The sequence below is a fragment of the Callospermophilus lateralis genome, chromosome 2, assembly GCF_048772815.1.
Source record: "Callospermophilus lateralis isolate mCalLat2 chromosome 2, mCalLat2.hap1, whole genome shotgun sequence".
Lineage (NCBI taxonomy): Eukaryota > Metazoa > Chordata > Mammalia > Rodentia > Sciuridae > Callospermophilus > Callospermophilus lateralis.
In genome coordinates this window covers 165,796,336-165,809,300 of record NC_135306.1, presented here as the reverse complement: position 1 = coordinate 165,809,300, position 12,965 = coordinate 165,796,336, and the positions used below count along the sequence as shown (strand labels likewise).

The following is a 12,965-nucleotide window of genomic DNA, read 5'->3' as shown; positions in this document are numbered from 1 at the left end:
ATTTATCATAAGTAATATGCTTACTCATGTGAGTGCCTCTGTCTTTCTGGGCTTGACAGTCCTGACTTTGCAGGATTGCTGTAGGGATTCGAGATGGTCTCTGTCAAATTCCTGATACACAGTAGGACACATCATATATCAGCAACCAAACACTGGACATTTAAAAAAAAAAAAAAATACCTTGACTGCTGTAGAGAGGTGGAAAGTCAATGAAGGTAGCATGTTCCAGAGCTTCAGACTGGCTGAAGTTAAGCTAAGACAGGTTGTATGACTTGCCCAGGTGGAAGGAAGAGAGAGGGATTCTTCAGGCAGAAATGAATATAGTGGAGAGACCTAGCAGCCATTGAATGTCTTTTCTCTTTTCTTTGTCTGGTTTTTCAGTCCTTACAACTTCACAAGGGATTTTGCCAATAGCCACTCTGCTCGTGCAAGAGGCAGCCTCCGCTTGGCAGTCGGGCTGTTTCATTTATTTCGCAGCCTCGATCTTTGGGGGCAGCAGCCTGGAGAGTTCTGGAGTGTGCTGCCAGAGCCGTTTGGCCCTCTATTGTTAATTCAGGTAGAGTAGGCTGAGCATGAAAGTTATCAGGATATCTTCTCCCATCCCAGGGGGACTGACCTGTTTAACTCGAAGGGAAAGAAGAGACCAATTTCTGACTCGGTTGCTCTCTACCGACTCTTTCCTCAAATACTAGGAACTAATTTGAGCGAGCAAGCTTTCCTGAATGCTCTCCAGATACTTTGGGCCCCTTTCTCTTCAACCTTTTGTACAAGTCTGTTGATTGTGTCCAGGGTGGGTTCTGATTTGTGAGCCTATACTGCTTCAGAGACTAGGGATCAGTTAGTGCTCAGAACTCAGAATCTGTCAACATAGGCTAAGCCAGCTTCTCATGGCAGAATGTCTGCTTCTTGACCTGCCTTTGATCAAAGCCTCCAAAACATCAATGGCCTGACCCTGTTCTTAGCTGCTAGTTTGGCCATCTAGGTAAGATGATTGGGGTGGAAATTCCTCCAGTGGTAATACAATAGAAGAGCTGTGCCTGCCAGGAGGACACTGGCCCCTTCATGCTGTCATTCCTGTTCCTGCCTCAACCTTTGAATGACGTTTGACATATGTAGGGTGTGTCTGTGTATTTTTAGAATTAAGATAGCAGGAAATTCTATTATTTATTACCTGGTAAGATAAAGGGTTTAGAGACAGGACAAAATAATTGTTAGTGCACAACTACTTGGTAAGATCTATTAAGTTCCAAGTTCTTGGGAAGAAAAGGAATAAGATAAGTATCACCAATGTGAAATAAGTGTTCTTGCGATTTGCAGGAAGAAATAAGAATTTGTTCTAAGCAGACACAGCATTTTGTGATGTGCAGAAAATGAACTGATCCAACTTCATCCTATTATAAGCTTAGCCTTTCTCCTAGGTTAGGGAGTACATTTAGTTACTAACAATGAAATACCCCTAATAAGTCCTAGGAACTGGGGGAATAATTAAGGTGGCATAATCAAATTGGGCTTTAATTTTCTCCAGGAATCTGGAGGTAAGGTATCTAGGCTGGTACAGTAGCTTCATGATGCTATCAGGAACCCTGGGTTCTTTATGCCCAAGTTTTAGTGTGTGATTTTCATCCTCATTTTTGTTACCTTGCCATCCAATAGAGTTTAAATTTCAGGCAAGAAGAAGAGAAGGATGATCTAAGCCTGTTTTCTTTTAAGGACTTTCCTGGAAGACCCACCCAACAATTTCTGCTTATATTTATTGACTGGGCCAGTGTACATATGATCACTCTGAGCTTCAAGGGAGACTGGGAAATATAAGTTTTTCGCTGGATATACTGTTGCTTTGAAAAAAAAAATGGGGCAAAGAAGAAAAGAATAAATGTTGGATAGTACAACATCTTTCTGTATATTCTCTCTAATTCTCACAAGGAAGCAGAGCCTATTATCCCATTTCACAGATGAAAAACATGATATTGGAGAGGTCACTTGCCCAAGGTCACTCAGCTTAACTGAGATAGAGTCTGTTCTTGAATTCACAATTGACTGGCTCTAAGCCCTATGCCCTCTGATTTTATCATTTTTGGTACCGGGTACTAAGCCATTGAGCAACACCCCTAGCTCTTTTTTTATTTTTATTTATCTTTTTTTTACTTTTGAGACAGTGTTTTACCAAGTTGCTTAGGGCCTTGCAATCCTCCTTGCTTGCAATCCTCCTTCTCAGCTTCCCAAACCATTGGGATTACAGGTGTGTGGCACAACTCCCCGCTGAGTTGTTGTTTTTAAAAAGTGACACATATGAACAAAATGGTCACTGAGTGTCAGGAATTCTCTGTGGTTTTGGACCATCACTGATCTATTTGTTCATGATGGTAGTGATGACCTGCACAGGAACAACAGCTCATCTGGAAAGGCTTGTGTCATCTTAGCTGAGCATCTGTGCTCTTCCTGGCCAAGTCCTCTGAATGACACAGTCCTAAACAGCCAAGGGGTGCTTCATTCTTTCCCACCATTGTGCTGAATTGAGCATTGCAGATCTCTTTTGTGATAAGTCACCTGACTTGAGAAGTTATGTGTTAAGTTGTTGAGAATGCAAGGAGAAAACCAAAAACTCTTTTTGGCCTTAGATCTCATAGCTTAGTGTGTTAAATGTTTAAATCAGGGAAAGTTGGGCAATAGGGAATATTACTTGCACCTTTCTCACCTGTAGCCACAGCCTGAACATTGTGGGACCAAAGGAGCATATTATATAAGTCCTAGGAACTGGGGGAATAAGGAGCTGTTTATAACCCAGAAGTAAACTGCTGGGTGACAAGCAGACTACCATCCTTTTAGCCACCCTCTAAAGGTTTGTTTTGCATTGAGTGCTGGTATTAATCTGAAGAAAAGGATATATAATCCCTATAAAATTGATTTCCAGGAATTACTAGCATGTATCCTCATACGTACACATGCAGTAAGGACTATGATTTTTGTTATGAAATAAACTCCCAGGCTAGAGGAGACTAACAAACTCCACGTTGTAAGGTTAAGTATTTATGAGAATACTATTAAATGTTACCATGCCTAAATTGAACTTGAGGGTCATATGGCTTTGAAGGCAGAGGCTATTTTCCCTACTACTTTCTTATACCCCAGGTGTCTGTCCCAGTAAGGCATCGATAGGTGTTCAGTAAACCCATGGTGGTTGGTTAGTAAAGAAAGCAAATACAATTTGTTGGGCTGAGACATTGCACTTATAATCCTTAGGTTCTGAAGCTGAAGAAGCCCCTATTTCCCTTCAGTTCTAATGCCATGCATATTGGTGGCATATTTATTTCCTATCTGGCTCTTAATGACAAGGTGCTGTTTGTCTCTGGGGTATGAATAACAAGAAGATAGTTACTTGGGTTTCCAATTGGAGTAACCACTTGGAAATATTGGAGCAAGTGAATCCAGAGTTATGTGCTGGGTCGTAAAGCTTTCTCGACTCAGAATGTGACCCAGAAAGCAGAGCTTTCATCATCTCAATGGCAGCCTGAGCACATCCTCCATGGGTGGTTTCCTGAAATAGTAAAGAACATAAGAGCCATGTTAGCCAACTTGATGGATGCTGGTGGGTTACACTGATGAGGAGTAAAGGAAGGAAGGAAAGTTTAATTTCATTATGCACACCTTGTGTATCAGAGTTGCCCCTTCCTAAGCCTGTGTAAGAATCAATTTTTCTTGAAGTCGAGGTCCCTGAAAATTTCTCTTATTTTCTTTCTTCTGGAGCTGGTAGACCCACTGAATTTGAGCAGTGGAGGGGTTCCTTAGAGGTCACTATTTCAGAGCGTCATTATAAAATGATGTAATAGTCCTTCCAGTATAAGTAATAGAAACCGAAGTCTTAATGAGAGGAGTTTATCGGTTGTCAACCAGAAAGTTTGAGAATGTATCTGGTTTAGGTGTGGCTCTATTGGGGACCTCAGGCCTAGTAGGACTCTTATTTCTCTCTAGTTGCTTTCTTTGGTATTGGCTTCATTCTCAGTGTCTTCCCACATAGTTGCAGCAGCTCTCAAGAGTAGCTCTAGCCAAAGTCCCAGGGCTAACTCTAATTGGCCTGGGTTGGGCCATGAACCAGTCATTGAAACTCTGAGGCCTCAGGGGGACAAAGAGTAGCAGAGACACCAAGGCCCAAACTATGTGGACTGGAGGGGGCGGATCCTTAAATGAAAATAATGCTGTTATCAGAAGGGCAATGGATGAAGGTGTGGGTGGGAAGGAAGGATGTCCCCTAGTGATGAATAAAGGGAGGTCTTAAGGAGCATTATTATTATTATTTTTTCTCTCACAAGTCTTGGGATATCCATGGAAAAGGGCATTAGGACATTGACAGAAGCATGATTGCTTTTCTCAGTTCTCCATGCCTAAATTGTGCTGGGAGTGTATTTTCACTTCATACTTATATTTTGTTTCCCAGATTGGGTTGATTCTGCCCTGTGCTGATTGTTAGTAGCTGAGGTTCTAAGGTTGCTGCAAGGATACCTGGGGTCTGGCTGTTGAGATGTAAATGCAGCAGTATTTCCATTGTATTTTCTGAGATTGAAATGGAGACCTTACTGGCTTGACCATTTTTGAGTGATGCATCTTAACAAATAAAAAAATTTTTTTTTTTTTAAATTTCAGATCATAGGAAAGAATGAACACTCCCCCAGTAAATTCTACAGAGCTAGAATATCTTCATGCCAAAACCTGATAAAAATATCCCCAAATAAAAACTATAGGCCAATTAAAAGAGAGAGAGAGAGAGAGAGAGAGAGAGAGAGAGAGAGAGAAAGAGAAAAGCAGCTTAAGACTAGAACCTTTTTACCAAGGAGTGCAGCTGGAGTGCTGCCCCATTAAGCATCTTTTTCTAGTCCATCTGGGCTAGAGTATGTTCCTCAGACTCCAGTGGGAATGCAGACTTAATTAGGACTTATCCCAAGGAGGCAGGAAGAGGGGCAGTTTACAGTGGGAGATGAGCCCTCTGCTGTGTTCCAGAGCTCCTTCTCTAGTCTTAGTTCATACCCTGAGCTATCATCCTCTCTTCTCCTTCATAATTGCTGAGTTTGCATGGAGGCAAACCACAGACACACATATGGAAAGTCAGTAGAAGTGGAGGCTAGAGCACACGGGCTCTGGAGTTCATCTGGGTTTAACCCCTGGTGTCACTGAGTTCCACCTGTATGATTTAGGCCAAATCATTGGTTTTCTCTGTGTCTCCATTTCCTTAGCTCTAAAATCGGACTACTAATACAGGATCATTAGGTCAGTGCTATTGGGTTCCTGTTTGAGCTGTTCCCTGATAAGATAAAGTGGTTGTATGGAGGGGTGCCTGTTCTCTTGTTACCAAATCTGAGAAGTATTAATTAAGTTGCCAGTTTTAACTTTTGTCTGTGCTAGACACCAGTAGAAGAGATCCTGGGATCAGGATCTTGGGCTTCAAGCTGGACTGCCCCACACAGACATGTGGACAAACAGTAGAAAGGCAGGATCAGTAACACATAGTAGGATGGGAACACGTCCCGGATTTCATGAAATCATCACTTGTTCTTTTATGCAGTAGTACGCGTACAGAGTGGATTCCATACCAGTCATTTTGCAGAAGTTCTGGACATACACAATGATCAGGCCTCTAGTCTGAAGGAACCTGTACTCTAACACAGAGTTTTGTTCCCAGTATAATTAGCGAACAATAGGGTCAGCATAAGATCTCATCCTAAATTAAGGGTCTGTGTCAGGGGTGGCTTCCTGGAGGAGGTAACATTTAAGCCAGATCCCCAAAAGAGTGAAGAATGGGTCATGAAAGGTGTTTGAAGCAGAGAGAATAGTCTATGCAAAGGCCTAGAGGTGAGTGAATGTAATGTGTGTACCGAGAAGTCTTGGCTGTGGAATTGGCTGAGTTTGTTGCTGTTTTTTGCAGGGACATGGAGAAGGTGGAGCGGCAGGCAGTGCCCCAAGCCAACCACACAGAGTTGTGTCGAGACTGTGGCCGTGTTGGACCTGGACACTCGAGAGATTGTCCTCATTGTGGCCATGATGATTCCTTCGGCTTTGAGAGGCGGGAGCAGGAGGAAGAGCGGTACCGTTCTCAAAAGGACCCACTGGAGGGGAAGAGGGACAGGAGCAAGTCCAGGTCCCCGTATTCACCAGCAGAGGAGGATTCCTTATTTGTGGATTTACCCAGTGGTCCGAGAGGCCAGCAGGCACAGCCACAGCGGGCAGAGAAGAATGGTGTGCTCCCCATCTATACTCCAGGAGAGCAGAATGGGACTGGCGGGTACCAGCGGGCCTTTCCTCCAAGGGCCAACCCAGAGAAGCACAGCCAGAGGAAGAGCAGCCTGGCCCAGGCAGAGGCCTGGGCAAAGGCCCAAAAGGGAGATGGCAGAAGGTCAGTTGTAGACTCGGGATCTTGCTAATAATGGGCATAATAATGTAGAAACAATGGCTATCATTTCCTCAGCACTCACTGGGTAAATGCCTGCCTTAAACTCTTTACTCCATTATCTACATAAATTCCTCTAACAGCCTGGCAAGGAGGAATGATATCTCTAATTTATAGACAGAGAAACTGGGGCATAGAGAAGTGAAGAAACCTACCCAGGGCACAGAGACTAGAGGCAAAGCCAGAGTTCACACCTGGGTCTGTGGGTCTCCCAAGCCCACACAAAGTTACATCAAGGTGTCTGTGCTCCTCTTTGATGATGTTTGAGCCATTCATTCTTGAGATAGTAATGGATCTTCTCTTTTGCTTCTTTCTCTCTGCACCTGAGAAATATTTGTAGAAATGAAAGTAAATACAGATCCATGATTTCATTCTAGGCACATGGAGAAGTGCTCAGACCCTGTTGACATTAGGTTTTATCAAGCCCATTCCTTCAAGAAGTGATCTTTAATTGTTTAGAAGAGGTGCATCTCTTGCTATTTGCAAAGCACTATCTACATTATATTATAATCTTATATTAATTAGGACACATTTATGAACATGAAACATCCAGGATCACCCAGCTTCTCTGCTGTCCCCAGTAACCACTGTACTTTGTCTTCATTATGAAGACATGACAAATTCCCTCATTGTCTTCAGCCTTCTGAAAACAAACCACTGAAAGGAGAGGAGATAGTAAAGCTAATGTGCATTTAGAAAGCCCTCCAGGGTCTGGAGAGGCAATGGTAGATGTACCAGAGCTCAGTGTGCCACAGGCCTGATGACATGTTCTAAAATGTTGATGAGACCCAGACTGTCTGCCTGTGACTCTACAGACTACTCCTCAGGGAACAGTTTGAGCATGTTTTCAGATATGTGGAGCTGTATGCATGGATTGCTGTGACCCTCCCTTAATCTGGTCTAGCTGGGCTATTGTGAGGATGGACATAGAGAAATCACAATGGAATCCCTTTAAGTGATTGAGAGACATAGCTGGACAATAGACCAGGAAAGGCCTTTTATTTGGTAACCTTTTATTTGGATACCTTCCCACTCCCACCTGGGAATGACCAGGTGTCAATTCTTCTTCTTCTTTTTTTTCCTCCCCCTTCAACTTTGTGTCTTATTGAAAATAGAAAGCTACTGCCCCAGGCAGGGGAGTAAAGCTGCTCTCCTTGGTGCTGGACTAGGTGACCCCTACCCAAGCAGTGAGTGTAAGATGACCCACTGCTGAGAGAGGTTAGAAAATTGGCAGGGGTGGTATCATATGGGGGTCCTCATTTTCCAAGGTAAGGCATTTGAATTTTATTTGAAAAAAACAATGGGAAATCACTGGAAGTCTTTAAGCAGGTAAGTGATGTGATCTGATTAGTATTTTTCAAAGAAAATAAGAGTCTAGGAGGAGGCTAATGCAATAGTCCAGGTTGGTAATGATGGAAATTGAAATAAACAGATTTGAGGTATTTTTGAAGATGGAAATCATGAAGTTTGTCAATGCATTGGATGTGCAGGTTGAAGGGAAAAGAGGAATGAGGATGATCCCTAGATTTTGACTTGAGTAACTAAGTGGTTGCTGAAATGAGAAAGGCTAAGCAAAGAATAGGTTTGGAGGAAATCAGGATTTCCATTTTGGACATGTCAGTGGGGAGGGCTGCAGGTGGAACTGGACTTGGTGTTCAGGTTTATAGGTAGATGTGGTGCCTTGAGCCAGGTATATGCATAGGCCAGGGAAGTGAGCTTGATGGGGAGTGCTGTATATGTGGCATGTCCAGGAGAAAATGACCAGTAGGTTATAAGGAATATGAATATAGTCAGTAGAGAGATTTGTGGTCATTGCTCTGGAGGTGATAACTGATGGCTCTGGCAGTAGTTACTTACCTAAGGTAGAATGCTTAGAGCCATAATTCTTAATCCTGGCCTTGCAATTTGATCATGAGCTTTAATTGGTCTGGGGTAAAGTCAAGGCATTGTATGTTTTGAGAGCTCTCCTGGTGATCCCACCAGTATATGGCCACAGTTAAGAAACTGTTGCTTGACTAAACAAGCCTAACCTGAGAGGTTCAACACTGATGGAGGCCTCATTTCCATGCCCAGAAATCTGCTTTCATTGGCCTGGGTTACAGCCTGGGCATCAGGAGTTTTAAAAAGCACATGCTTTCCTATCCTTCCTCCCTCGATAATTCTCACATGCAGACAGGGATGAGAATTCCTAGCTCAGAGTGAGCTATAGCAGAGAGCCAAAGACAGAACCCTGGGAATCCCCAGGCCAACGCCTAGGCAAAAACAGTCTCCTTAAAGGGAACTGAGAGCTGGGTGTGGTGGCGCACATATGTAATCCCAGCTGCTTGGGAGACCGAGGCAGGAGGATTGTGAATTCAAAGCCAGCCTCAACAAAAGTGAGAAATTAAGCAACTCAGCAAGAACCTGTCTCTAAATATACAAAAAAATGGCTGGGGATGTGGCTCAGGTGTATGCACAGGCCAGAGGAGTGAGTTTGATGGGGAGTGGTCAAATGCTCCTGAGTTCAATCCCTAGTTACACCCCCCCCCCAAGAAAAAAGAATGAAGCAGGAGATGAAGGAGGATAACTGGAGTGTTCTGTGGAGACAGGGTCCATAGGAAGGAGTTTGATCAGCAGTGCAAGGTGCTGTGAATGAGGACTTCTCCCTAGCTGTGGTACCTTCCAAGGTGGGTGTCCCTAAACAAAAGTCTGGAACTTCAGGGTCTCTATTGGTCTTTTGCTCATGACTACAGGTTTTTGTTTGTTTGTTTTTTTTTTTCCTATGAATTTCTGGGTGGTCTTTAAATGGACAGAGCTGTATTGCTGTTCTTAATAGAGAATTTCAAAGGTAGGTCAGGAAACAAAGTCATAGGAGGGGAAGAAGCCAATGAGATGACACTGAGAACTCTTTTGTGATAAAAGGACTTTCAAAAAAGGGGTGACTGGCAATTTAAAGTTGTTAATTGTGAAACGTCACAGCATAACTATTTCTGGCAATTCACAAGCTCTGCTACAAATGACCTGTATTAGGGAACAGGGGTAAGCATCAGGGAGCTGAAACGTAAGTCAACAAGGAGAGGAGAGGTGGCTGGGAAGGTCACTGGACTTTCTTAGAATGTGAGGTTGGCATTTGAGCCATTCTTATCTAAGGAGCAGGGGACATTAGGTCTGTGGAGAACATTGTTCATAGGCTTTGGAGATTGTTGACACACAAAGGAATTTCAGTCTAGCAGTGGAAGCAGATCTCAGTGGGCTTAAAGAGAATAAGAGTAATCGAAGACGGAGTACAGGGAAGAAAATGCTGTCAATCTCTGAGTGAGTCTGCTTAGATCACTGATATTTCATTTGTTTCTTGAAAGGTCTGTATCTTGCATTCCCAGATTTTTTTTTAAAGATATATTTGTAATTTCTAACAGTATGTGATAAATAGATCTGGTTGCTTAATAAGGAACCTCCACCATTTTCCACTGGAAAATATAGAAGATGGATATCTCTGCTTTGTGTGTAATTAAGACTGTGCTAATCTCATTATCATTAGACTGAGCACGTTAAGGTATTTGGATTGCATTGTGATCCTGTATTCATGACTTTAGACCACACAGGGAATTATTTATTTCTAACTGTTCTTTTGGTACTTGGAGGTATATATTATATTTCACATCATTAAATTGCTTTACAATATGGTTTATAGGAATCAGACTGTCCTAGCTTAGTGTATTAGTACATTCTAAGAGCTTGTTTTGAAATTCTAGCCTTATACCCCCTCCCCCACTGCATAGTTTAAAGTAAAGCATACTTGTAAAATAAAAAGGCAGAGATGGAGATTGGGAAGGGGACTCAAACACTGCTATAAGGAACAGTAGGAAGTCTTGCATGATTGATGTGGAAGGAATTTTTGCTGCATAAATAATTGGTTACAAAAAATGGTTTCACACTTTGAAATATTTCACACACATTTGTAGTGGGTTTATTGGAATATCCTGCTTAGTGCCTTTTGGGATGGGGAGACCCCATAGCTATAGATCAAGGTATGAGGACAAAAGACTTTAAATCCCATTTTGGGGGGGGTAAGACTGGGGTGGGGGCCAGCAAATAGATCTGTTGTCAGGGCAGAGCTGATTTGGGAGCTCCCACCTGTACCTAGGGGTCTTTACCTCATCTTCTGTCTATCTCCCATGTCTTTTACTCTGGTAAAGTCAGAGCTTACCATTGTACTTATCATCTTGGGGTCACCCTCAAGTGATAGACAGTATGTAAATGGAGGGTACAGGCTGTAGGATGAGCTCAGGGCCTGGGGCGCTGCCCAGTAGGGGCCTCTGATTATCCAGGCACAGCAGACAGGCTCCCAGAGTGGGCTGCTGAGCAGATCACATGCAAGAGGACAGGCCTGGTCTGGGGGACTGCCTGGTGTATGCGCTAAGACCTTCCAGATGCTATAGGAAGGCACAGAGAGTGGGCTGCAGAACCAGACAGAAGGGTGGAGGGTGGAAACACAGCTGGGACATGCTTTGTGTGCTTAACGTTTTCTTTAGGCAGAATGAACAATGGCTGCTAAAGTCCTGCTCTTCCCAGGGGAAGCCCTCAGCCTGGTTTTTGCCCCCACTACCACCTCCATCAGATGCAGGCAGGTGCTGCCTACCTCAGAGAAAACATTCCTATCTAAATTTGAGAAATCAAAAGCTAACCCTGCCACCTAGTGGCAAGCAAACGCACTTGGTGCACAGGTCAGGTCTGGGTTGAAGAGATCTTAAAATATCCTTCTGCAACCTGCAAAGTAACCATTAAAGGGGATTAAAAAAAAAAAAAACCCTATTTGAATGACACGTATTTCTAATCCTCACAACAATCTATTAAGTGGTTCTTATTACCCCCTTTTTATACTAAGGAAAATGAGATTCAGAGGACAGAAATGACATTGCCTGAGTTCAGGTAACTAGAAATGATTAAATGAACTGAGGTTAAGACAATTAGAAGAGCACTTCTCAAACTTCAGGGAGAGTCAGAATTACCTGGACGGGGGGCTGTTAAAAGAGGTGATCAGCCTTTGACCCAGAGCTTCTGATTTGTAGGTCTGTGGTGGGACTGATAATCTGCACTTTAAAATTTTATTTTTAATTAAAAAGAATATACATATTTATATATATAATATATATATTTGTGGGATACATGTAATATTTTATATATGTATATTGTAGAATGGTTAAATTAAGTGAATTAATATGTCACTTCTATTAGTTTTTAGTGGTGAGAATACTTTGAGCTTTGAACAATTTTGAAATGTGCTATAGTCATGACATTATTCCACAGAACTCTAATTTTTGTTCTTCCTGTCTAACTGAAATTTTGTACCCTTTGACCAACATTTCCCCCTCACTATCCCCCTATCTCCAATCTCTAGAAACCACAGTTCTACTCTTTGCTTCTTTGAGTTCCACATTTTAATATTTCGCATGTAAGCGTGATCATACAGAATCTGTCACTTTTCCTGATTTATTTCACTAACATACATTTTTAACAAGTACCCAGATGGTGCTGATGCTGCTGGTCTGTGGACCACACTTTGAGTAGCATTGGCATAGAATTGTGTCTGGCGCATGGTGGTTCTATATCAAAGTCTGTTAGATAAAATTGATGAAAACAGGATCAGGGGCTGGGGATGTGGCTCAAGCAGTAGCGCGCTCGCCTGGCATGTGTGCGGCCCGGGTTCGATCCTCAGCACCACATACAAAAACAAAGATGTTGTGTCCGCCAAAAACTAAAAAATAAATATTAAAAAAATTCTCTCTCTCTCTCTCTCTCTCAAAAAAAAAAAAAAAAAGCAAAAACAAAACAGGATCAAGTATTGAACTCAGGCATGATTCCAAACCTGATCTCTTTTTACAATCATAGGTTAGACTTTAAGGCTTAATAAAGCTCCGTAATTTGTCCCTTACTGAATTTTTCATCCTTCTTATAAAATAAGATGACTAAGTTCTTAGTGGTTTTCAAAGTCATATCCAGATCTTGCAGTGCTTATTGAAGGACTAGTTATATGTGTCAGGAGTTCCCCAGACTGTGGAATATACCACAGAGTGTGAGACACAGTTCTTTTCCTTCAAGAATTTTCATCTTGGCTGGGGAAGACACATCTTGCAAGTATGAAAAGGTCACATCCACAAAGGACCTTGGAAACAGTATAGACAGTGTGATAATGAAGTTAAACAAAGGACGAAAGTTGAAGGATATAGAATTGTGAAGTCCCCCATAAGAAAGGCATGGGTCCCTGTCCTGGAGAATAAGTTTTGGGTAAATAGGGGGAGGAGAACCTATACAGATTAGGGAGGGAAGAGGAGTGTTATGAGAATAAAGAGGGGGGAAGGTGGTGCACACTGGTGAAACATCTTGTCGGAGAATGCCATTTTCCTTTAGGTTCTCATTTACTCCTCAGAATAGCTGTATGAGGCAGGTAATGCAGTCTCACACTATAGGTAGTGAGACTGAGACCAAGCAGTCAGAAAGACACCTAGAGTTGCATAGCCAGTGAATGGTAGAGCTTGGCTACTACCTGCTT

The 12,965-nt window shown here is 42.6% G+C and overlaps 1 protein-coding gene across 7 annotated transcripts in view; it reads left to right on the top strand.

Annotated features, from left to right (window-relative positions):
• Positions 1-12,965, top strand: part of Plekha7 (pleckstrin homology domain containing A7) — a 206,555-nt gene that overhangs the window by 154,494 nt on the left and 39,096 nt on the right. For all 7 annotated transcript variants that reach the window (XM_076846949.2, XM_076846948.2, XM_076846944.2 and 4 more), the window contains one exon: positions 5,915-6,382. In XM_076846949.2, the coding sequence (XP_076703064.2) occupies positions 5,915-6,382 (468 nt within the window). The remainder of the gene's footprint in view (positions 1-5,914; positions 6,383-12,965) is intronic.